The following is a 25,632-nucleotide window of genomic DNA, read 5'->3' as shown; positions in this document are numbered from 1 at the left end:
TCTCTTCGTACTTTGTAAAAAATGTCTTAATGTAATCCGCGCGCTCGCGCGTAGGGCCCCCCCGGCGGGAGGAAGGGAGAAGGGAACGACGAAACCGGTGGGCCGCCAAACGCAATCAAGCGGCACGGGAGGGTAGGAAGGAAACGGGGACGCGCAGGAGACAGACACGGGGAGAAGACGGAGACACACACAAGCGTAAAACTTTTCAGGGGGGGAGGGAGGGGGAGGAAAAAAAATTCTCATTGATGGATAGTTTATCGCTTACCCCAAGTCCCGCCGATGATTCTTTCCCTAAATCCCTATACTCCCCCTCCCCCTTCCCCGAGCCTTCAGCCCATGCACGTACACGTACACGCACGCATCCCGTCTCTCTCCTGTTTTACTGCACGAGGAGTGCCCCCTCCAAGCCCTTCTGGACAACAGAGCCTACCTAAATATCGGGGGATCATGCTAAACGGCGGCAGATCAAAGGGACCGACAGAATCCGGTGGCGAGCTATCATAATAATTAGGCTCGCTCGCGCCTCTTTGTATCGGGATAGAAAAGCCGACGTGGAAGGCCGAGAAGAAGAAGCGAAGACGCAGAAGAAGAGGAAGAAAAAGGGCCGCGGACGAACGGACGGTCCGGTTGGTCGAACTGGTCGAGCACCGCTCCTGCCCGCGCTAAATTGAACCGAAGGGGGACCCTCTAAAAAGATTTTACCGATTTCGGTGAATGGGAGATCGCGAGCCGGCGAAGGCGCGCGGCCTGCCGCGCCGGCGGCTTTCACGCTGTCTTGATTGATTCAATAAATGTTCCTCCGCGATTCTTTAATTGCCGGAGCGGTATCGCGTGATGTCGCGTATTAGAATTAACTACAGGGTGCCCGCGAAACAAATAGGCACTTCGGAGCGAGCGTGTTTTCTCTCTCCGATCCGCTGGGAGTTGATCTCTCTCGCAGCCGAGAAACGGGAGGCCGATTGTTTCCCGCGTTACGAGTGACTGACAACCGATATTATCACGCCTCGTTCCCGACGAAATCAAAGCCTCTTCGCCTAACCTTTTATACATCTGTGAATCGTGTCTCGAACGAGTTACAATGTCAATCTCAATCGCTGTGCCTAATATCGAAAATTAAGCGGTCACGAGGCGAGAACGTCCGATAGGGAAATAAACGGCCATCTAACTGAAAGGATATTTTGATCTCACGTCATGTAGTCACTTCGAAAACTCCAGAAAAGTGGCGGCTGAATTATATGTCCGTTCACATCGATACGTCTCTATTCGACAGCGAGTTCGCGGCGTCACCGTTTAATAAATCTAAATAGACACGGACAAAATAAAATAACGAACTTAAAAGTGTGAGAAAACTTTGCGATGTTCAATCTCGCCTTTTCTCTTCGATACGTCGTGATCTAATCGCGGAGAAAATTGTTGACAGAGTTTATATTCCTCCCCCCCTCGAGTCGCCTCTGGGATTCATTTGTCGATAGATCAAAAACGCTGTTACGGGAGTCACATAAATTTCGCGCGAGGCGACTGCCACCGACTGAGAAGACAATTGTTCCTCGTACACGTCGCGTTCGCGCGGCATGCATTTTTCAGTTATACCACTTACGTGAAATAACGACTATTAATCCGCGGCAATCTAGATAGGCAGGATACGTCGGTGGGATTGGATTACACGTTGCATGCACAGTCGCGTACAATTTAGCATCGGGCCGTGTACTGCTAAAGCGCGGTAAATTGGCCGGCGCGATTTATTACAATTATCGGTGCCCACATTACAGACTCGCGAAATCCGCTTCTGTGAAATTTCGAAGGCACGAAAGCGACTCGTCGCTCGGTGAAAGCAAATTGTTCCGTTGGTATTATATAAATTCGCATTTGCATCACAAATCGGCAGATAATATCGATTTACGACGTATTGAAATGACAAGAGGCACGTCCGTATACGTGTATGCGTGGTATGCGACGCGAGATGAATTTTCATGCGACTCTTGCTACGTTTCTTTCAAAACGTAGCGGCAATTAACTTTCATTTGGCAATTAATAAGTGAAAGTTTCCTTAATGTTACTCTATGTATAATAGAGCGAGAAGATCGAATTGTATCGCAAACGGTATTAAATTTAATAACGATTAATGGAGGTTCATATAATAATAAATGTTGCCACACAATTTAATTAAAAAAAAAATAAAAATAAAAATAAATAATTATCTTTCGAATATCTGTTTCCATAAAAATGGAATAATTAAATTATATATTCTATGATGTTTGTTACCGGTGTTATTACCTATGTCGCGTCAGTAAAAATCGCTGCGAGGTTTTGAAAGTACATATTCGGGAGACAATGCAACGCACACGTAAGGATCCGTCGGTTGCGTCTGTTGGAGCGATTCTATCGGCTTAAAACCACGAACGTGTAGAAAGAACAAAACTGGCATGCGCCACAAAATTCAGCGGTCGTCTTTGATTCCGTTCTCTCCGAATCGAGTCTGCTCAATAGACACCGTGCACACATGCGCACGTTTTTTTCTTTACTCGCCACTCGCACAAAAGCTCGCGACACAATAAGCTGCACCCCTCTAATTTGATTGAAAGTGTTTTCTTTTCTTTTCTTTTTTTTTTAATTTACATATGACTTTCTCTACTATAAATTTTGATAATAAAAAAAGTACCTTTATTCGACAACGAAATCAGAATATTACTTGTTATAAAAATAAATTATCGCAGCTGATAAACATTTTATAAATGTTTATTATCTAGGTGAAGAAAATTAAAATTATGCGCCATAATTTCGTGAATATGATAATTAATAAAGCTCTACTTTTCTCGTCTGTGTGTAGATTTCATAAATGTATTATTTATTTAACGTCCCACGTAATTAAGTAAAAGAAATAATTAATTAATAAATAGCGCAGAATCATTACTTTTTAACTTTTGGAATTTAATGACATTTTATATGAAACAGGGTAATATATCGAGCGATATAGTTGTCGACAAGATAGCCTCAATTACGTTACTTAAATCGATTCTCAAATCGGACTGTAGATAATCATCTGCATGTAATAGATGCGATATTCTTCTAAGTTGTAATAGGCCAATAATAGTCCACGACATTATCTACGACAGCCATCGTCTTCCACGTCCTTTAACAATTCGATCTACACTCGATCAGTCACATATCTTTGATTCCCAGAAGATATTTGCGTTCGTCGAGTCAATGTTATAATTTATTGCACGACAATTTCTCATTCATTTATGTATGTCAAAAAGAAAAAATAAAGAAAACACTTTGATTAAAAATTTTTTCGATCGACTATATTGAATCGTTGCAGTTTGTCGTATTTCATGAATTTATCAACGTTTAATGAATTTTATTGTTAGAGTTGTTTATGAATTTCGCTAGATCGGTTACACATTATTCTTAATCGTTTGTCGCTGATTAGAATCTTTTTTTTTCCTATTTTTTTTTTTTTTTTGTAGAATTACATTAATTTTAATCTTATCTGAAAATACGAGATTTTTCTTTTACATAATCCAGCGTAATTTGCATTTTTTTACGGGAGATACATAAATTATTGTTTTACGTGTAGGGTGATAATTCTGTTACGTTGCGACTGGCAGGTGTAATTTACACGTCGGCGTTGCGGGATTAAGCCCTCTGTGAGTGTCCCGCCTTGTAAATGTATTTTAAAAAGAAGGGCCAAAAATACTCTTATCGTTATTTGTATCATGCTGCGTACTTATATTTTATGCTCAAATGGCCACGCGATAACACAGTAAAGTAGAAAGACGTGGATAATAATAGAGGAAGTAACTGACAAACGCAAATTATAGAGATGTTACGCATAATGTATAATGCATAATGCCACAGTGGACTGAGTTCTCGTCGGTTCCTCGTGCGGAATATATCGCGCGGCTATCGGACCGTATTTGCACGCCGCTCGTCTCAAAGTCCGTCCTCTTGCGCCGATCGGGACGCGGCCGTTAACATCCCGCTCGATAATCCGTTCCCAAGACCTCGCTCGCGGCGGAGGCCGAAATCCGCGCTCCGGGTGGGACGAAATCACGGTGGGCCCTCGTTAGTCGCCCTTCGCGTCGTGGAGGGTCATCCCGCGTCGTTGCCGAGCGAAAGAGCCGCGCGTTTCGAAATCGAGAGGGTAGGGAAGAGAGGACGGATAGAACGCGCGAGATAGAAGCTGCCACGGGGTGAAATAAAGAGGGAGCGAGAAGGTAACGGGCGGAGAAGGGCGAGAGGAAGGAAGGACGGTCGCTGCGGGATGTTAAGTACGTCTCGTAAAAATTCCATCTCGCGGCGGCGGCGGCGACGGCGTCATTTTGCTGTACCGGCTACGTTAAGTTACCTGGTAGGCGGGATATAATTTCGCTCGGCCCTTGGACCCGCCAAAGGGGCGCGTTCTCGCGGCAGAGGTGGCACCCAGCACCGTGGTAGCGGCTTCGAGGCGCACAGCCGGTTTCGAACGACTCCACCGTTCTTCCACGCGTGCGCCAAGCCGGTCGTGAGGAAAGCGCCTGCCCAACGCCGGCGCCGGGGGAACCCCGTCCGCCGTACCATTTCGCGTCACCGGCTTCGACTGGGCTGAGAGGAGGGCACCCAGCTGCCTCCTTCGCCTCCTTAGCACCGAAACTCGTTAAACGCCGACGTATTGACGTTTCGCGCGTGTATCTCGCTCGCAGCGGGTGTCTCGGCGACGCGCGGCGGCGTCAGAACGCGTCTCTCTGCCTGTTCTCTGTGTGCTGGTGTTCAGTGGGAGCAGCGGACGAAGGGAGATCGACATCTGGCCGAGATTCTTATTCGCGACACGAACAGGTTGTCGCGGACACTCGCGAGCAAAGAGTCGCCGCTCTGGCTTGCGCGCGATGATATCCTGGTATCGTTCTAGTGTTCAGTTTCGTATGCACGACGACGGCAGTGCATTGGAGTGAAGGAAGGACACGGCTCGAGTGGAATGACTATTGGTGTCTTTTGTGCGCGAGCTGATATTCGACGGAAGCGATTGATCTGAGAAAATGTCTCGACGAAAGGTAGAAGAGAGGTCTGGCGAACGATGATGTGACTCACGTGTCGGTTTAAGCGCGATGACGGATGACGCGAGTGCGCCGACAGGTTCCCGATAGCGATTAGTGCGACTGGTTTCGCGACGGTGACTGAAATCTGTGACTCTCTGGGAAGACTGAGGACACTCGAACATGTCGGACCAGTGAATTAAACGAACTTGGCGAACCGTGCGGTGATCCCGTGAAAAGAGTTTCGTAGGACGAAAACGCGTTGCTGAAAAGAATATGCGCGGTGTTTAAAAAAATCGACTTGCCGTGGCCTGGCCGCCGAAAGCCACCGGGTAGGTGTCTCGAGCTCGCTAAATTAGCTTCCTACATTCGCGCGGTATGTGCACCACGGAGATGACGGAATCGTACACGATGTCGCCGTCGACAACGGTATCTTCCAGCGGCGCGACGCCCGGTTGCGTGAGCGGTTCGTCGGCGCACCGACGGACGTCGTGCAGAAGCTCACCGGGTCGAGGAGACGCCCAGGACGACGAGGACGAGATCTCTGTAGGTTGCCCCAGCCCGTTGCCACTTGTGGTCGCGACGCCTAACACGGAGGACGAGCTAGCTTCTTCAAGGGAGGACTACTCCGACCGCTTGAGCCCCAGGAGGACTTATCCGCGAGATTCGACGACCGAGGACGAAGACAGGGATTATTCTCGCAACGGAGAGTACAGAATGTCGAACGGGAGAACCGGTAGTCGGACACGCGAGAGTGGCGATTCGGTCACGACGCTCAGGGACGACGAGGAGGACGACGAAGAGGAAGAAGAGGTGGACAGCAGGACCGGTAGCAATGGGGCGGCGGCCGCCGGTACCACGGATGATTACTTCAAGCCGCTGAAGCGCCTGAAGATGGTGCAGATGCAGCACTCGGACGAGGAGGACGAGAGAGAACGGGAGTCGAACGATCGCGGGGTCAAGTCTTTCAGTATCCTCGACATTCTGTCGCACCGGCCGAAGGCGAAGATCGTCCGTCCTTGGGACACGGCGGATTCCGGCCTCAGCCATCAGCACCGCCACCACCTGCAGCAGCAGCATCATCATCAGCATCATCTTCACCACCACCATCACAGTAGCCATCCGAGCCACGCGCCCGGACCTCGGGACCTTTCCCTGATGGGTATGTCACTCGCGTCTATGTCCGGCTCCATCAGCGAGCCGCCCCTCAGCAGCTCCTCGTCGTCCGGAAGAAGCTCTGTGTCGGATTCCGGCAGCCCAGACCCGCTCGCCCATCATCACCATCATCACGCCGCGCTTCATCACGCGGCCATTCATCCCGGCCTGCATCACCCGGCGCTCCAGCAGCCGCAGCAGCAGCCGCTCAAGAGGAAAATGCCGCAGCAGCACGGCTCCCACGCTGGCCAAAACGGCAAGAGGACCACGGGGCAGGGCAGTCCCTTGGACGCGCTCTTTCAAATGACCAGCAAAACCTTCGACGCGGGCGAGCACAGTCAGGGTAAGCACACGACAACTTTCACGCTTTTCAAACTTCGCTTAGCGATCGGATTTTTAACTTCATACATACGATTTGCTTAATTGGAAATAAAGAGTTGTAAAACTCAATTATTATTTCATCTCGTTATACAAATTGCACACTTCTATTAAATCGTTAAGATAAATAATTTTAAAAGAGAACATTTTAATTTTTTATCTTCATATTTTATTTATATTTTGGAAAAAAATAATTGGCCAATGATTTATCGATAATAAATGCGACATTATTCGAAAATTAATTATTTTATCAGATGCGATTGAAATAAGCGAGATGAATTAATTCTTTAATCGCAGTTATTTTGACCGGCAAACATCCATGGATTAATTTCTGCTCAGCGAAATAATGTTCTAAATTTCTTTTAAAATTATATTTTAAAGTATATGTACGTTGAGTATTCTATAGACTTGCAGTGTTTTTGTACAATCTAAGCATTTTATTTTGCATGATACGAGCTTTCAAGCCACGAGCGACGGCAATATTACTCAACTTAAAATAGTTTTACACGTAAAAAGATAAACAGTTATGACCAAATAATCTTGTTCTTTCGTCCGTGCTGTTAATTGTGATGCGTAATGAATATTTATGGCAAGATTCCTAAATAACTCATAAAAAAAAAAGAAAAAAAAATCTAGCCGCGATGTAATCAGCATGCGAAAGAAATGCAAATTGAGTTTCAAAATTTGGCTGTGCAGCGCGTACAAGTTTGCTCAAAATACCGCTGTGATTGTCAGCTTTCGAGGAATGGCGCAAACGCGAGCGAGGGGATGTCGATATCTCGTGGAGTACGCTCGTGATCGGCGAGCTTGAATACCGGCAATAAATACGGGTTTTAATTTTGATCGATGCACCGCGCGAGACAGTCAGGAAACTCTACCGCGTTTCAACTCTTTCCGAAGCGGCGCTTTAATTTACTCTTTTACTGCCCTGCGGCCCGGCGTACGGAACGTTTCGAATTTCGTGGTGCGTTAGGTGGCAGGTGCCCAAAAATACGAGTCAGCAAACGCTAATCCGAGCTCGCGCCGAGCATTTAGGATTCACGCTTCTTCCAGACCCCGCGCGTCACAAGAAGTGACGGGTCACTCACGAGTAATTCTCCGCCGTATAATGCCAACGTTTCAATAATTGCAGTCGATGAATATTAACAGCTTCAGACGTAAATAAGTTAAAAAAAGAGCCGTGAAGAATATATGAATGCGTAATCGAAAGAAGAGCGCAATAACAAAAAAGAAAAAAAAGAAAAGAAAAAAAAAAGAAAAAAAAAAGAAAAGCGTGGCTTCTAATGTTAAATATAGTTTAATCTAATTAATGTACACGTTGTAATTTGTGTAATAACGCACGACGTTAAAAACGATACTGAGACACTGCGAGATTGATTTATTTTTATACGTCACTTATCCACGCAACGTTAATTTCGTTAACGACAGATACAGGGATGCTCTTTATTTCCGTCACTTTTCCCGAGTTTTCGCATGACGGAAACGCACCGTGCGATAAGTACAGGCCGCGATCGCGGTTAAAGACCTTAATCGATGTGTTATAACGATCTTTAACGTTCTATTGATTCCTCGCTCGTGGATCACGCATCTGCGATGTCCCGAAGCGACATGTGAGAGATTACCACGGCGGACAACCGTTTCTTCCGCTCTGCCTGGGCATTGCGGCGCGTGACACACCTTCGTAACGTCAACAGTAATAATGGCCTGTACGAACGATGACCGGAAATATTTTGTAATTACTCCGCGATATTTTTCGCACCCGCTCTCGCCCGAACGAGCAAGCGAGTCGGCGGGTTGTTTAGCTGCGTCATATATTCGATAATCTGCCAAGCCATTAAAATTTTGCGGAAACTCGTAAATACGGTCACCGATCCATTATAATTTCTAATATCATTTACACGCGGAAACGCAAACGACCGAAATCGTCGACGTTCTAAAGTGGAGTTTTATCGATAATAAAATTGATGCAGCAAATATTTCATTCCGTTATATTATTCTCGCCGGAAGAACGTCGATTTCGCGTAATATACGGCGAAGAGTTGTCGCCGCCAGCAAAGCGAATTCTATTAAAAACCGAATTAAAAGCGTCCGAGTTTGTCGCGGCATTTTTGTACCGAAATTAGTGTCCAAACCCATTTCGAACGTCGTGACCACGGGCGAAAGGAAATTAACGCCGCGATTCGAGAGATGAAAATCGCTTGACGCTTAACGCGAGTGCCGCGTATTCCGTTAATCGCTTTTCAGAAACGCGTTTCCGCGAATGGTACTAATATTAGCGACGGTCGTAACGAGCTACGCGCTCTAGATGCGGTGTAATTAAATGACGAGATTCTTTTTCGTATCTCGACACGCACGAGAAACGATTGACACGTTTCAGGCCGCGGCATTTACTTCGTCCGGACGACATTATGATTATTAGGCGTGGACCAGCGACGTCGATGTCGAGAAATATGAACCATCGAAAAGAGGATGACACGAGGTTACCGTGGCGATTGACAACGCACGAAGGACGAGAGCGATTGAACGATTATTTCAACAGATAAGAACACCGGTCGGCCGCGTGCCGAAGAACCGGTGCATTTATTTATTATTACGCGAATATCGATCGGCGTTTTCATCTCGAATATACTTTATCGCGGAACAACGTCGCGTTTGATATTCCGAAAATTAGCACTTCAATAAAACGATAAAGTTGTTCGACTTCGCGTCTGGGTAGCGAATTTATTTTTTCAAAGTGCCGACTTTTACTTGCGTAGGATAAAAAAAAAAATTGTTTCCGCGGGTATATCTACATTGTTATTTGGCGCACAAAAACGGAGGAAAATATTAAATGCTGTGTTGTTATCCAAATCAATTTACATAAGCGAATGAATGTGTTAATTTATATTGCGTTATAATTTATCTGTTAGCGACATCGTTGATTATTCCAATTGATTTACGTTTTCGTAATGCTAAATAAAATTACAGTCTAACCTTGTTAATTCATTACTTAATTCTTTCTACCCGCGTTGCCCTTTCAATGTTAAACAAGCCTCTTCTACGCGCGGTCACGCAAATGTGACAGAGCAACGCAACAGAAGAGGCGATAAACAATGCCAGGGACTTGGCTGCAATAAATTTTTTTTTCCATATTTCTGGTTATCTCGCCACCCTTAAAATATATGGTAATTTACAGAAAGCCTGTCCGATTTTCGCCCTTTCGAAAATACACGACCCTACATTTTTTCTTTCTTTCTTTTTTTTTTTATTTTTTTATATTTTTTTTTTCATAAATGTGTTAGCTCACGCTCTTTTTTGTCGGCGCCGAAAAATACCTTTTTTTTTTCTCACGGGTTCTTGTGACGGACAACAGATAATCACGAGAATGGTCCTTGAAGGTACCACTTATCTCCCTAATTTCGCCGATATGCGGAGGGATGCGTATACGTACGCTGGTACCTCGCACTGTCAATACATAAACTTCTAATTTTACGATGATTATTATGGAGTTTGTCTCTGACCCAGATCTTAAAACCCAAAGACACTATGGCGAATCCGATTTTGCGACAAAGTGGCCCTGCGCTACAAGAAACGAAGGGTTTTACGAGCGTTTTCGAGACCCGGGGTCGAAAAAAGTGCCGACATCAACGATGAGTTACATCTTTACCTTACGACCGGCGTGTAACCAGATTTCAGCTAAATCTTTGTCCAGATTTTCCTTCTCGGTGCTCAGGTAATTGGATTAAAAGAACGTATCGGTAACCGAGATAGAGAGAAAAAGAGAGAAAGAGAGAGAGAGAGAGAGAGTGACGAAAATCGACTCGTGTTTGTACACGTGTGCGCGGGATCTGCCTCCCCTAATTATCACCAGAAAATCCAATCTCTCTAAGGGTTACGTTTACACTGACTGTCAAAATAAATGCGGTTCGCACTTCGACAAATACGATTAAAATAAAAACGTTTCGGGTACCAAAGATAAAGAATAACAATAGATTTTATGTCGCAAAACATTTAAATCTAAATACCGTCGAATTTATTTTACAATCGCGGGAACAGTCTTTTTTTATTTCCCGACGATAAAGAAAGTCCGGATAATTGTGCGTTGCACAACGAAATCGCGCGTTAAACTTGCCGCAAGTGTGAGAAATGTACGAGCGTTCGCGTTATCTGAGTTATTTCGCCTTCTCGAGACGATGTAAAATTTCGAAAGACGTAACGAGAGACGAGATCGGTAACGGGTTATCTGTTTGAAACGCCGCTGCGACGAAAGGGCGGCTGTCGCGAGCCCTCTCTCTCCTTCGGGATGTTCCCGATAAAAAGAACGTATTATCCGGTTAAGGCGGGGGCAGACACGGATCGTCGTGCCCCCGTACGCGGCCGCGACACGTGTTACGTGTCTCCGCGCGCAAACGAGCCGGAGCAGCGTATGCGTGGTGAATGCGTGGCACACATCGGGGCCGGGGCACGTAATTTTAGGCCTACCTATACACGTGCAATTTATTACACGGGCTCGGAGAGAGCATATGTCTCATTTGCATATAGCGTGATACAAAAAACGCGCGCGCGGTCCGCGACTTCCGACGCGACGGTTCCGAGCAATATGCGAAAAATTTCAACAAAAGCCTTCACCGCCCCGGTTGTGTCGTTAGGGAACCTCGCGTCCTTCCTCCGCTTCTTCCCGCTCCTTTTTTTTTCTTTTTTTTTTTTTTCCTTTTTTTTGCAGCGTCCTTCGAAAGGACGCTTCTTCGTGAAGACGCTGGTCGAAAGTCGCGCAATTTACGAAAGCGTCCCGGTGCCTTATCGCGGTGTGTAATCTGTCCTAACAGGCGTAAACGTATTACCGAGGCCCGTGAAGTTTTAAGCGAGGGGCGATGGGGAGGGAAAGAGGGTTTATGTTTATGAAAGGAAATTTAGTCCTTCCTTCCGAACGGCCTGACGATTTATTTCTTCTTCAGCGGGATCCTTGAACGTGGATAGGTGCGAGCCGGACACACCGGGCCGGCAAATTAACGTAGACAAAGACAGTTTTTTTTATTTCTATTGAGATATTGCCGCCCGGATTACCTGTCGCTTTTTTGCGCTTATTCCTTCACTGTTTCACATTCGCGTGACTGCGAGGAGAAATAAGAGGGCGAGCGATGCAAGAAGACTAAATAACGGATAATACGAGGTTCGTTTAGCTATCGAGAATTTCAAAGAACTCAAGACGAGTTCAGGATATACCACGATATCTGTTTGCCTGAGTTAATCTCACGTCGTTTCGACTAACAAGGTTTATTAATAGACAATCGCGAACCGTGATCAGCGGATGCGTAACGGGTCGTTTTCTATATAAATCACGTTATAATTATGTTTTTTTTTCTCTTTCACGGAACGTCTTATTGCGGAAAAGTGATACGAACGGCGATCGACCGTTAGCACGTGAAACAAGAAAACCGTGCAAAATTGTCGAGGCACCTAGGAATTAACTCGCGATACTAGTGCTGCATTTCTATGTGACTGATCAGCTGAGTATCGGTAGCCGCGAAAGCTGTGTACGACAAAAAAAAAATTCTTTAATAAAAAAATAACGCCCCGTTAATTCTAGAAGCTGTTAATCTTATCATAATAATGTTACAACGTATCTAATTTATCGGCTAAGAATTTTTATGTTTTTAAATTTTACCCAGAAGAAGTAAACTCACGATTAATTAAAACAAAAAATTCTCAGAAGACATCTTTTCATAGTAAACTGTTAAATTTTTTTCTTTAACCGGGCAACTAACTCGTTTAAAGTAATATTTCTTACTTCGCTGTTCGAACAACAGCGAATCATCCGCTTTCCTGATTTTTAACTCCGCTCAGATATCGCGGGAACGCACCTGGCCGCAGGATCTCATCTCCGCGTTCCGATCACGCTCCAACGAGGTCCCAAAGTTTCACGATATACCCTTTCACCTACGCCTGCGTTCGCCGCTATCCCGAACTACGCGAACTAAAATGAGTTGTTCGCACGACGCGTCGAGATCCGGCCGGCTGGCCCCCATGGACCCGCGGCGGGGCTGCTGCGGTCTCCCGGCTCCGGAATTACAAGTGATATCGAATCGAATCGTTCGTAATATTATTCGATACGTGTTCCATTATCCTGACCGAGGCTTCGGGATTCAAATTAGATTACCGGTAGATCAGGCTCTCACACACGAACGATGCGCGGAAAGAGGAGAGGAAAGGTGAGAAGGGAGAGGCTTACGGGGAAGTCCTGAGGAGGAAAACGACGAGGCATCGTCGAACCCTAGAGGAGGAGCCTCGCGGCGGGAACGACGAAGACCCCGCGGGTACCTGGTCTCTACAATACGGTAGCCTCACGTATTCGCAATTTACTTCTGATTATTATGCTCTCTATACTTACGCGGCATTCTTATTTCTCTGTCTCTCCCTCCCCGCCCTCCTTTCTCCCCATCGAGTCCGTAACTCACTTCGACTGTGCCCTGAATGGGGAAGCCCGGCGAGGCATCGATTTACGAAGTTTGATCTTAACGCCGAGTCCGCGTTCAAGGATCTCTCTTACAATTTATTTTTCATGTTAATGACGCAAATCGCGAAGAATTCTTGAGAAATTCGCGTTAATAGAAAAGAATAATTTATTTTTAAAGAGTATAATAATTTTTTTATAAGTAATATCGATTCTCTTGTATAAGAAAAACAAAGAAGAAAAAAGAACGGGGCAGAAGCGCGTTACTTGTCTCGTTTTCGTATTGCAATTGCAAGAACGAGCAAGTGAACAAGGACAATGCCGAGGACAATGCTTTTCAGTATGTTTCGCGCTTCAAGTTCCGCCAAAGTGGGTTTTTAACTACCTGTCGGAGTTTATTGCACAACTTAGGTAGGTGCTTATTGCGAGCAATATCTATGTATGTCATAAAAGCTACAAAGTCGACCGCGCGCCGACTACTACACACGTCATAAACGCTCACCGGTCAGTACCGCTCGTTTCTGCGTTGCTAATACGCACTGCAAGACAAAGAGAGAAAGAAAGAAAAATCTGGAGAAAAGTTGAACGGAAGTGCACGGAGAAATAAAGCAAGATCGACCGCCGCTAATTTTTTAGAGGAAACTTTAGTGAAAAAAAAAGAGATTTAATGGGAATTAAGTAGACGATATTTTAATCTGGCTATCGATTCATTTTTCGTGGGGTTTAAGTATCACGAATTATTCTGCACGAAGTCAATATAATAAAAAAAAAATTAATACGATGTTACGAGTGTTTCGAAAATATTAAAATTTATTAATTCTTTTTCTCGAATTTTTTTTGCCCATTATTTATCTTTTTAAATTAATATAAAATTCCAAACTTGCTGAATAATAAAGAATTTTTACCTATAAGCGGCATCGTGTAATAATAAAATAAAATTTTGTGGAAAAATTGTTACGTTCGATGACCGTTTCCGGCAATAGAGCTCTCGTGTTTCTTCCGACAAAATACGTACATCAATCACATCCGAGTATGGATACGCGAGCCGCGGTGGCACTCGAGTTTCCAGCGCTCGTCGAAACGAAAACGACGGCGGTCGACGGGGGTGGGTCCGCCAGCTCGAATTGTTGTGACAGTTTGCCGAACAAACAAAACACCAGCCCTCCGCCCATCGGCCACTTGACTCCGGATGTCGCCAGAACTTTTTTACCCGATTGCGAGGCGAGCACCCCGCTGCGCTAAGTGACCATTCGTTTTTGAAATAAGTGTGCAGCTCTTTCGAGACACTCGACCTCGGCGATGCCGGGCTGAGCTGCGTGCCGTTTTCGACTCTACTTTCTTTACAACCAGGATGAGAATCGAATTACATCGCGCCCGTTCTCCCCCGACCTGCGATTTGTGCGCATTTCAGGATTGCATCCGTCAAAATGATGCAGCAACGTAACGAACGAACGAAGCAATATCTCATTTTATCGCAGATATCTCGCAAACCAACCGTAATTTACTCGCGATTTGCGTAACCCTAACTGGAAGAAAACGGCACGGTCAAATTGATCCTAAGCCACGTTTACGAAAATGTCATTTGCAAGCTTCATTGTTGCTATTGCTATTATTATTTTGATATCACTTCGATTGATGAGAAAGCTGATGCCCACGCTTGATTGAACTTTCTCACAAATTCAACACATATGTGAATAAAATTACAAACGAGGAAAAGAAAATTTAATTATTTCTTCAAGAGACGATCATAATTATCTTCACATGATATACATTGCCTTCAAATGACAGTTTCACTTATTATCGTTTAATAAAAAAAATTTAGGAAGACGAGGGTGGAAAAAAAAAATGTTTAAGAAGGGTCGAACTAGCACGTTTCAATTAGTTAAAAAAATTACGAGCGACGCTCGCGAAAATTTGTGCGGCAAAAATTATTGCAACGACGTTCGCAGAGGGCGGAGATACGCCGGTCGGTTTCCAAGTTACTTTTCCACCGGCATAAATTACCATTCATTCCAGTATAAAGCGTCACGCGTAATACTTGGTGAATTCAATCGAAGCGTCGGTTTCAATTGGGTTTCCCGTCTCTCGCGTAACTCGCGGGAAAATTAGCCGGGGAGCCTGCGAGCGTACGGCGGGGATCTCGCAGTCGCTATCGCGGGAAATAATTCTCAATTAGCTGCTGGAGATCGCGGCCTGCTAAGTCGTATTTATGTCCGCCGGTGACGCCGACACGCCGCCTTCGGATTTATATTGGACCGAGCCCGGAGATTTATGCGACCGATCCGTCTCAGTTTGTCGGTGGGATTCCCCCCCCCTCCCCCTCTTCCCACCCTTCGTCCTCGCCCATCATCCTCGATGGAACCCTTCTCCCCGACTTTCCATCCCTACGGATATCGCGCCTTGCGACACGCGAATGTAACGTGAATTTTTGCAGACTTTATTATGTACGGACTACCTCTTTCGGGAGATTAATAATTATAAAAAATTTATCGTTATTTAAATCTGTTATTGTTATAATTAGTTAATTACTTATGACGCACCAGTTTCCCGTAATGATCCTAACATGTTATAAAAAAATATTTTTGACTCACCGGTTCGATGCACAACAGGAGTACGCAGCTGTGACGATTCTGTAACATAAAAATAAAAATTTTAAATTGTAGAGATGTCCAAAATAATGTCTACTGTTTAAAAAAAAAAAAGAAAACTTTTGACGCGCCTTTAATGTCTTTTTTTATTTACATGATAAAAAGTAAAGTCGTGCATTTCGCTGTTAATCTATCAGCCTTTGCCGTTACCGTTAAAATCGTACTTGATTTATCGTCACAATGAAGAACGTTTAATGGTCATTCTCTCAAAATGATGAGACACAAGCGAGATCACTCCCTTGTGGGACGTTCCAAGGATTTCTCAGTACCAGGGGCAAATCATCGCCGACCCTCGAGACCAAATAGAAATAAATTCGGGGCAGATTACACGCTTCGTATAACGGTAGACGTCAGGGGACCGAGGACAAGCACGTGTGCCTATGCGTAAATCTCTCCGGTCTTTATTGACACATTCGTGTCGTTAAATGTTTTCTTTTCGAGTTCAATCTTACTTAATAATACTAATACGCCATGCGGACGTGACGATAATCACGAGGTTTTAATGAAATCCAATACAGTTAAACGTCTCCGTCTCATTTTCAAAAGTAAATTATACAAAACTATTTTTTTTATAACAAACATCCCGCGGTTCCAGTGGATTCGCAATCTTAACACAAACGTAAGATATTATAACTAACAATTTTAATAATTCAAAGAGAGCCGACTTTCGCACGATCGATTTTTTTTTTTTTTTAACAATCGTGTTAGTTTTTGTTCCCCGACGGCCGGATGCCACTTGCGCATCGTCATTCATTTAAGAAATCGACGAGCGGGGCTCGTCGGCGAACATAATTTCGCTCGCGCCGTCCGGTCGCATTGCCGAAAAGCCGCAAATCGTCGCATAAAACATCGTTTAGCACCCAATCCGCGGCCACAGGAAATTCGCACGCTCGACAGAATTGCATATACAGCGCGCCGGTGCCCTCTTCAGGGTCCTTCTCTCGCGCGGCGGCAGAAGAAAGGACGTCCGTCATCCTCCGTCTCCCTTCCGCCGGGGCCACCGATACAATGGCTTTTACGGGCTAACCCCCGTCGGAGCCAACCGCCGTTGAAATTGATTTTCGCGTGTCACGTATTTTTCGGCAGCCCCATCTGATTGTGAGAGATGCCCGCGGGAGCGGCATCCTTTTTGCTGGATCTCGCCGACCGGACACACCGACGCACCGACACGAAGACGCGACGACTGAGAAAAGGGAAGCGAGAGCACGAAGGGAGGAGGAGGAGGAAGAAGAAGAAGAAGAAGAAGAAGAAGAGAAGGTTTATCCGCGAAAAAGGAGCTCGGGCGGGAAGGGAGGGAAAAAGACGACGAGAAAGTCATCAGTTATTATACTTGGTCATTTGATCTTGACCGATCGATTTTTGCCGTCCCGACGTATTTCTGATAATTGTCTTTCTAATTATTGCGCAGTCGTCAAGAGTGTTCGTTATCATCAGACGTTGCCCTATTCACGAGCGGCGTAAGCTACGCGGAGTTTCCTTCGAATTCAAGTAAATCACAACTGGAATAACCGTGATTGTCATACTTACTGAAGTCGTCAGCGTTGTATGGATTGTAGTTTAAGTTACGAACAACTTGACTCGGCGAATATCACTTCGCGGAATAAATAACGGGGTTCGGAACTATCGCGGTGGAAAAGGGGGTCAGAAATTCACCAGAGATTGCTCGTGAGAAGCGATTTCATTACGCTACCTGTTCGAATAAGTGTAGCAATAAATAATATGGACAGTGCGATACAGCAAGAATATTTACATTTCGCCAAATTCCTCGCTTTCTTTAAATGTAATACTTAAATGAAATGCTTCGATAAAATAGCAACCGAGTTTTTAATAACAAATCTATATCTGTCTTTGGTTTTGTGAATAAAATAATAATTGTTATGGATATGTTATTACGTGCGAATGAAGTTCTTTAATACCCAGCGGAAATTTAATTCTAGCAAAGCCGCGAAGCAGGAAGTAGCCAGAGATGACGGTGGGCGATAGGAAGCGAGCGGAAAGAAAAATCGGCTATTCTTTCACGATCTGAGGTGACCTTTGCGATTCAGCTCGGGCCTTTTGTTTCACTTAGCACTTTCCGTCCGCGCCCAAACTAATTAGCGACGTAATAAAGCCTCGCGCGGAGGTACGATGCTATCGAGCGTAAAGATGGCTACCTCGAATCGATTTGCATATGAAAACGGACGGAGCGCGATGCGAGATCGATCTCTCTGCACTTCGCATCGAGTTCCTGAAGTAACGCCGAATTAATTTCAATTCGCGAAGGCCGCTCGCTTCGGAAACGTGCGAATCAAACTTCGCGAATTTTATTACACGGCACGTAATTGGCGTAACTTCCTTAAAATTCGAAGTCCAAGTCCCTGCCATTCAGCCTTTTTCTCGGATATTCCATGCACCGCAATAAAAGAAGAAAAAGGTATCTGTCAGGACGCGAGACGTCATTATTTTATTATCCCTCGACGCACGTATAGGTACGGCGCATCAAGAAGAAAGAGGGAGAAGGGGGACGAATCGGATGGTCTAATTTACCGGGAGTCTGTCGGCCGCAATTTATCTCAGAATAGAGACAAAAATTCTCTTTCAAATAGCCCACAAATTTCCGCGAAGCACCGCCATTCACCGCTCGACAACCGTTTATGAATGCGCGACGATGACTCGCTCCGTCATCTCCGCGTGCACCCATCGCCGCACACTCGCGTGTATCTTCTCAGTTAATAGGTGGGATCTGGTCGGGGCCGCTCCGGCCGAACGGAAGTCTCGAATTCGAAACAATGAGCCTCGCGAGCCGCGCGGTCTGACGCGAGCAGTAAAGCCTTTATGGCTCTATTCCGCGGCTCCGCTTCTCTTTTCATTCGTATTGGCTCATTTTTTTCTTTTTTTTTTCTTTTCTTTCCCTTCCCTTTTCTCTCGGCACCTCTCATCCCTTTTCATCGCCGTTCCCGCTGCGTCTTCGTTGCTCTTCCCTTCGGCTGTGATTTAGTTTCTCCTTACTCTGTGCCGCGATATGCATATTATTACTTAATACACGCGATATCGCGCGATAGCGTTAATTTCGAGAATCGCGCTAATGATTCGATGAATTTCGCAATCGCGCGGTCGTACGATGACAACGGTAACAAAGCACGAGGCTCCGCATCGTTGAACTACACGATTATTCCTCGCGTCGGAAGAATCGCTTTAAAATCCTACCAAAACGGCGCTACATTATTAAAATATTACATTTAAATCAAGTATTTCGAAGCACGAAGACCTCCCAATCTTACGACAATTATAAAATTACGTCGCCGGGTATTTTGCCAGCAAGGAAAAAAAAAAAAGAAATTACAAAATCGACGTCCGTTAAAGGTGGAATACACTTAACGAACAAACATAACGTATGTATGTACACACTTTAACAAGAATGGACGATTCGCGTGGATTTAGCAACAACGTTGTTTCGACGATTTCACGATTTTTCCTTGCCGTAATAAGGATAAATTTCCGTGGACAGTGGCGCGGTACGCGGTAGCCTTTAAAGACCGGCTATAAACGAAGCATTACAGTACCGGAAAGGACTCTCGACAATGTAGCGCGGCAACGTGCAATCTGGCAATTCGTAATTGATAGACATTAATTACGCTCGCGTCCCCCCGTGATTCTGAAAGAAAAAAAAAAAAGAAAAAAAAAAGAAGAAAAAAAAAACAAGAATCACTTAACGTCACTCGGCTTGTGTGCCCACTCGTCGACGGCAGATGTTCGGTTGGAAATCATCTCGTTTGATACTACCCGCAAGCATTTTATAATGGGTAACGTTACGAGCGACCTTAAACCTCGGCAGTCGCGCAGCATGGCGTTGTTAACATTATCAGTCATATAGTCATATTCCGCGCGCGCGAGTTACGCGCGCCATCACGCGAAGCCGTCCTCACGGGGAATGATAAAGGGAATTTATGCCGCAATCTCGCGGGCAAATTTACAATTACGCGCGGACAATGCCGAATCCCGCTGACAGCTCGCCGGCAATAGGCTTACCGAGGAGCTCGTAATTTGTAAAGGACAATACGGTTTGCGTATCGCGCAATATTACCGACGGCCAACTGATTCACCCGGCGATCGCTGATTAATCCCCGGCATCCACCAGGGGCAAAGCGATACCGCGCTTATTTAATTAGCTCGTCTCTATTACGGGGTAACCCGTATTAATCACTCTCGGGTATCCCCCGCCGGTTCCGTCTCTCGGCGAAATGATGACGGCCGGCGCAGTTTTTAACTCGACGCGACCAAGTGGAGCGCCGTCGCTCGCGTTAATTAAATTGAAATCAACCGCGGGCTCTCGACCTCTTCGATATCGGAACCCGTCGACATTTATTCATCGTGCCCGGCTTGCTCAATTCGCGGTGAAAAAACTTACGGGGAGATCACGAGATTAACGCACCCGGTCCGTCGCGCTCTGACTTGCGGCGAATTTCCTGACCTGTCTAATTAAAGAATGTGAAACGCGCGCGGTTCATGTCCGCGAGACATTAATCTAGCGCAAACGCGCCCGTTCTATATAGCCGGCCGTTTATCGAACAATCATATTCAATGTGCTAATGACTGCAAGATCGATTCACCCTCTTGCTCTCCGCGCTATTTATTCGCCAGTTCCATTGTATCCGCGAGATTACGACGTGGAAAAATTTTTGAAACGTCGCAGTTCGAATATTACGGTGGGCCGTTAAATAATGAAAACGGTATAGGAACCTGCAATTATATATGTCAAAGTAGAGCCATGAGGACAAGATGCGGACAATGACTACGCGAGTTTTTGAACTGTCCTAGAAGCTGCTGTATTAACAATTTATTAAGGCGAGAAAGTTAACCCTTTAGCTACGGCACGTCACCACACTGGCGTTCCGCCAGGTCGTCTTTTAAAACTGCACGCCACTGCGATACTTATTTTTGTACATAAAAAAATTAATGAAATTCGCCTGGGAATTTTATATCTATTAACGTCAGCACGTGGGATAAATTTATAACGAAGAGCTTCGGAACGCAGATCGCGGTAATATTAATATCGTACGAGCACAAAGTTTTCCGTACAACGATACAAGAATTAGCGATCGCAGTCGGATACATATCGACGAAAGCGTCTAAGTAATTAAGAAAAAAAAAGATAGTGAAATATATTTAATATTAAAAAACGAGACTAGAGCACGAGACAGTTTCATTTCCAACGTGGTGTTTGTAAAATTTATTAATTACGAGCGCGCGGAGAGTGACGCCGCGGGTTGAAGAAAGGAGCCGTGCGTCGAATGAACGAAATATCTTTTTCTAAAATAACGCAGCGTTTAAATTATGTGGATAAACGCGCGCCGTGCTACGCATTGGGGAAAATTCACACTTTGTTCCGGCTGCAGTACCGTCTTTACAGCTTATGGCTATACATCGCGCTTATGTTAACTAGTTCACTTATTACTGTATGTCTAATTCAGCAATCGAACGACCTCACGTGGAGTGGTATGAGTGAAATAAATAAGGCACGGTCCATAAGTTACACGTATCACGCGACTGCGCGAATATATATCGCCGGCGTTACATAGTAGAATATATTGCGCGTAATACATTCCGTACATTTTACGAGCACCGAAAGTCCTCCGTGAATTTTCAGATCGCGTCGATAGCTCGACGATAATCCCAGTTCCGTCGAGTAGAAAACGGATTTCGGGTTTCGGCCGCGACAAGTATATTTAACGGTAAGATCGTTCCATTCGTGCAATGCCCGCGTAATTTTTGTTGCGTGCCGGTCGCAGCCTGACGCGATATGGCGATGCCACATTGTAGCGCTTTACTCGTTTAATTTCTTACTCGGGGAGACAACGCGACGCTGAAATAAATAACGCATAATGTGAAAGACGTGCGCCTTATGCAATTCCCAGACATATACCTTCGCTTACTCTAGCTCTGGTGGCTTCATCATCGCGCGGCCCGACGATATAGCCGGCAAAAGAAACGATTTATGATGTTGCAGTTTAGTGTGACGCGTCTTAAGGAGCGACGTCGTACAAAATTCAATTCATAATTTGACATGATTTATGAGTTATATTTATGGTACCGGGGGGAGGGAGAGGGAGGCGTCAAGCGTCCCCGCAATTAAAATGGCTTACATTTGAATATCTATTAAAGCTAATATTCGCGTAATACGAAATTGTAACTTGGAAGTTTGTGTCGTCGCATACACGCTTAATAATAATTCTCTTAAAGCCGATTAAACTTCCCCGCGAAAAAATAGACAAGCGAAATCTCTACGTGCAACGGCACTTTTCCCATTTTGCCGAGTTATTCGTAATTATCGGAGAAATTATTCGTAATGCTGACGTTAATACGAAATAAAATAATTATACCACGTGTAAAGTTACGTAAAGTGCCTCGGTACTCCGATGATAAAATATAAACGGACTTTTGACGTTATTTAATAATGCCTGATAATGGTAAATGAATAAAAAATGTATGAGCGAGATGTGTACTAGAGCTTACGATTGTATAGATCCATAACGGCTTTATAATACGATTCGTATGGATTACAAATATGAACAGTAGCGAAAACGTCGGTTAACTCGGAGGTGGGTACCGCTACCAACGCGAACTAGAGTTCCCCTGTAAAGGTTAACGAGTGTTAGCCACATTATAATAACGAGGTATCGAACGAGCGGCGGGATATCACGTTTCACCCTTAAAGAGCGGATGTTTCAAGATATTACCGGAGAGCACAAGCGGGGAGGGAACGGGGAAGGAGCAAGGGGGTGCGCAAGGAAAACATTCTACCGACATTCGAGTACCCAAGCTCCGCAAAGGGCACACGCGATCCTCATTACGCGAATGGCGCGTCACGATCGTTATCAGGGAGCCTCTTCCGGAATATTATATTATCATACATGGGATAATAACTGTGCTATTATACGTCTCGTTTAATAAAATTGTGTAACGCGAGAAAATTCGCGTGCTGGGGGACACGCGGAACTTTTCGTTAACTCGCAGGGTGTAACAGCTTTTTTATTTTTATTTGTTCTTTTTTTTATATCTGTGACAAGTAGACGATCCGATAAATGTGCACTGCATAGATTTTATGGATATTACGTTTGCGAAAACCGTTTTAAATCTACCCTCTTTTTTTTTTTTTCTTAGTCACATTGATGGAAAGCTTACTACTTTGTACACGACTCTCTTCGCTCGTCGATAAACGAAAGGCGTTTAAAGACTCGGTATCGATTTCCCGCCCGGTGGCGATGACAATGGCGTTGGTGCGGAAAACAAACGAGCGTCCAGGCGCGCCGGTGCTAACAGCGAAAATGAGCTTTTCCCCAATAGCATCGCTTGCGACGATGCTCCCTACTACTATCGGTGTTGGGTATCTTTGGAGTAACGGATAACGGTGGTTGCACACCACTGTGCGCGTTGACGAAGACCCGAAACCGTGCAGGGTTGTCCTTACAAGGTTCAGTCTCATTTCGAGTAATTATTTCCAAGATCAACGCATTAACGACATCACGCGATATTTAAAACGGAATATTTTACAATTGCAAGAAATTAAAAAAATGTTTCAGTGAGAAAGCCGAATTAAAAGAAAAAAAAATTACTATACTATACGCAAATCAAAATGAGAAATATTCTTAGCAAAATGTTTGTGACTATCTCGATAATTTTTTCACATGTTTCAACAAAATGTTTGTATTTTCTGTCAATGATAAAATTCACGTATGTAAGTACAGCCCTGCTTCTCTTCTCGAGTCACCAATGATACCTTGACGTCGCGATGGTAGCACAACCACCTCCTCGTTCTTCCGTCTCGTAGCGAGAAGAAGCGAGGGTGGAAAGCGGACGACGTGGCGAACGGGGGTTGAGAGCCGCGTTTAGAGGGGGATATCACTGTCGTTGCCGGGAAATCGGGCGGAAAATGGGAAATCCAGCGGCCTGGTGACAAATGGTTGATCACCGCGGAAGAGAGAGAGAGAGAGAGAATCCGCTCGCTCCGCCCGCCGGTATTACGAGGGCGACGACAAGGGATGGGGCGAATACACCGCGGTCATTGGACAGGAACGCGAAGCTATATGGACGCGAAACTTGGGACGGTGATGTACGGTGGGCGCAGAGCCGCGGTAACGTCGCGCCCTTTTACGCGATATCTACTATAGATTCATCGCGACCGGGTTCACACGTGCAATCCGAATGAATCAGTTCGAATGTAACGTGAAAGTTCGAGAGTTAAAATGGTTCTGACAAAAATTCGTGTTATTTTTTAAATATTGACATTTTTTTTGTTTTATTTTTTTTTTATTAGAAAAAATGGAAAAGAATTTTGTAATCAGTGATAATATTATGTCGCATGAATAATATGTGGATTAATTTCACTTAGTTTCTAAAATGTAAATTAAATTATGCGCGTAGAAAATTATTTTTGAAAAAAAAAAGAACTAAATAAATAAATAAAAAGATAAGTAGAAATTAATTGCAACTTCTCCATTAAACATGTATTTTATCGGAGTTTTAAAATGTATAATAAAACTTTCAATACCGTCACGAGGCACTTTTTATTACAAATAAATTCCACGAGGATCCATTTAATCGCTTCGAGCCTTATATCAAACGACTTTCGCAGCGACTCTTACCGCACGAAAGTACATTTTTGGAAAAATTGGCGAAAGAACCGATCCTAGAAAGAGGCATTTTTATCGCGTCAATATCAAGAGACGGTGTGTCGATACGGCTGAAAGTTGATTAGCCAGGACTTCAGCCATGGCTCATAAATCGGTCCATTTATTTTACGCGGCCAAGCAAGCTTCTTTTGTCACCTACGACGGGAAAGCGTTTTTCCTTACGGTGAATGGCGATATCGATGTCGATGCTTCTACGAGCGGAGATAGGCGGAGAAATAGGCACTTGTAAGTTACGGCAAGAGCAATGTGGATCAGCCTTCGAGCTATGGCTGCCATACGATACGAAAGCTTAGGGTGAAGAACCCTCTTCAACCAGGGGACGCGAAAAGTGGGAGAGCGATAAAACGGAAAATTGCCGGATTCCCGGGGAATAATTAAACGGCTTGCACGCGTCTCCACGTGTAAACGTGTCAACGCACCGCCGTCCAATTGTGTTCTCTTCTTTATTTTTTTTCACGGCCAGGAATTTCCATTTATATCACGGAGAGAAAAAAAAAGACATAAAAAGAAAGGGTTTGCAAAATTAATGGCAACCAATGCCATATAATATTGTATCTTCAATAAAATTAAATTGATACAATATATCAAAATGTTAAAGTACGTATACACTTAGCTAATTAATGAACACCGAATGAAGACAGAAAACGGGGACATTCGTTGTGATTAATTTTTTAAATGAGTTTATGAATGATTCAAAATCTCGTGTGGCGAAATATTAAGATTTTTTTTTTTTCTTTCGCAAACGCTGGGCTATTAAAAAAGTTTTAAGGCTTCACGGCGTGGACGTTGAGACGCTTTCACGGGAAACGCGGAAAAGTTTCTCGGTCCAGCAATCCGGTAAAGTGACTAGAAGTGCGCACGCGACAAAACGGAAAATTACTGAATTCTCAGAGGATAATTAAATGTCACCCTTCTCGCGGGTGTGCCCGTACTACGCCCCCCTCCCCTTCTCCGCAACGAAGGCTAGCCGGTCTTCCCCAAACCTCGCACCGTGAATCCCGCGAGCATTACGAATTGGTTTATCGGTTACACCTCTCCGTGCTAATATCTCGTCCCTCGTCGAAGAGCCTCGCATTTCCCGCTGAGGGTAAGGGACGCGCGGAGGAAAGGAGACAATACACCGGATAATCGCGCGAAACGATTCGCTCTTTTCACGGCCGATTAAGCCCGCAATCTGTTGACGGAGCGAGCGAGATGAAGCGAGAGAGAGAGAAAGGGAGAGGGAGAGAAAAAAAAAAGCGGATGCTGAAATAACAGGCGGCTTTCGGGGCTGTCGCGATTCTCGAACCTCGCACCGCGCGCTTAGCTGTTAATCCGCGGAAATTCGCTAATGCGAAGAT

The 25,632-nt window shown here is 44.8% G+C and overlaps 1 protein-coding gene across 1 annotated transcript in view; it reads left to right on the top strand.

Annotated features, from left to right (window-relative positions):
• The first annotated feature begins 3,260 nt into the window (after positions 1-3,260).
• Positions 3,261-25,632, top strand: part of LOC139104120 (uncharacterized) — a 47,474-nt gene continuing 25,102 nt past the window's right edge. The window contains exon 1 of the mRNA XM_070659361.1: positions 3,261-6,510. Coding sequence (XP_070515462.1) covers positions 5,391-6,510 — 1,120 coding nt within the window. The 5' untranslated portion in view covers positions 3,261-5,390. The remainder of the gene's footprint in view (positions 6,511-25,632) is intronic.

Source organism: Cardiocondyla obscurior, linkage group LG07 (genome assembly GCF_019399895.1).
Source record: "Cardiocondyla obscurior isolate alpha-2009 linkage group LG07, Cobs3.1, whole genome shotgun sequence".
NCBI lineage: Eukaryota > Metazoa > Arthropoda > Insecta > Hymenoptera > Formicidae > Cardiocondyla > Cardiocondyla obscurior.
Note: the sequence above shows the minus strand (reverse complement) of the source record. Positions and strands in the feature narration are given on the sequence as shown.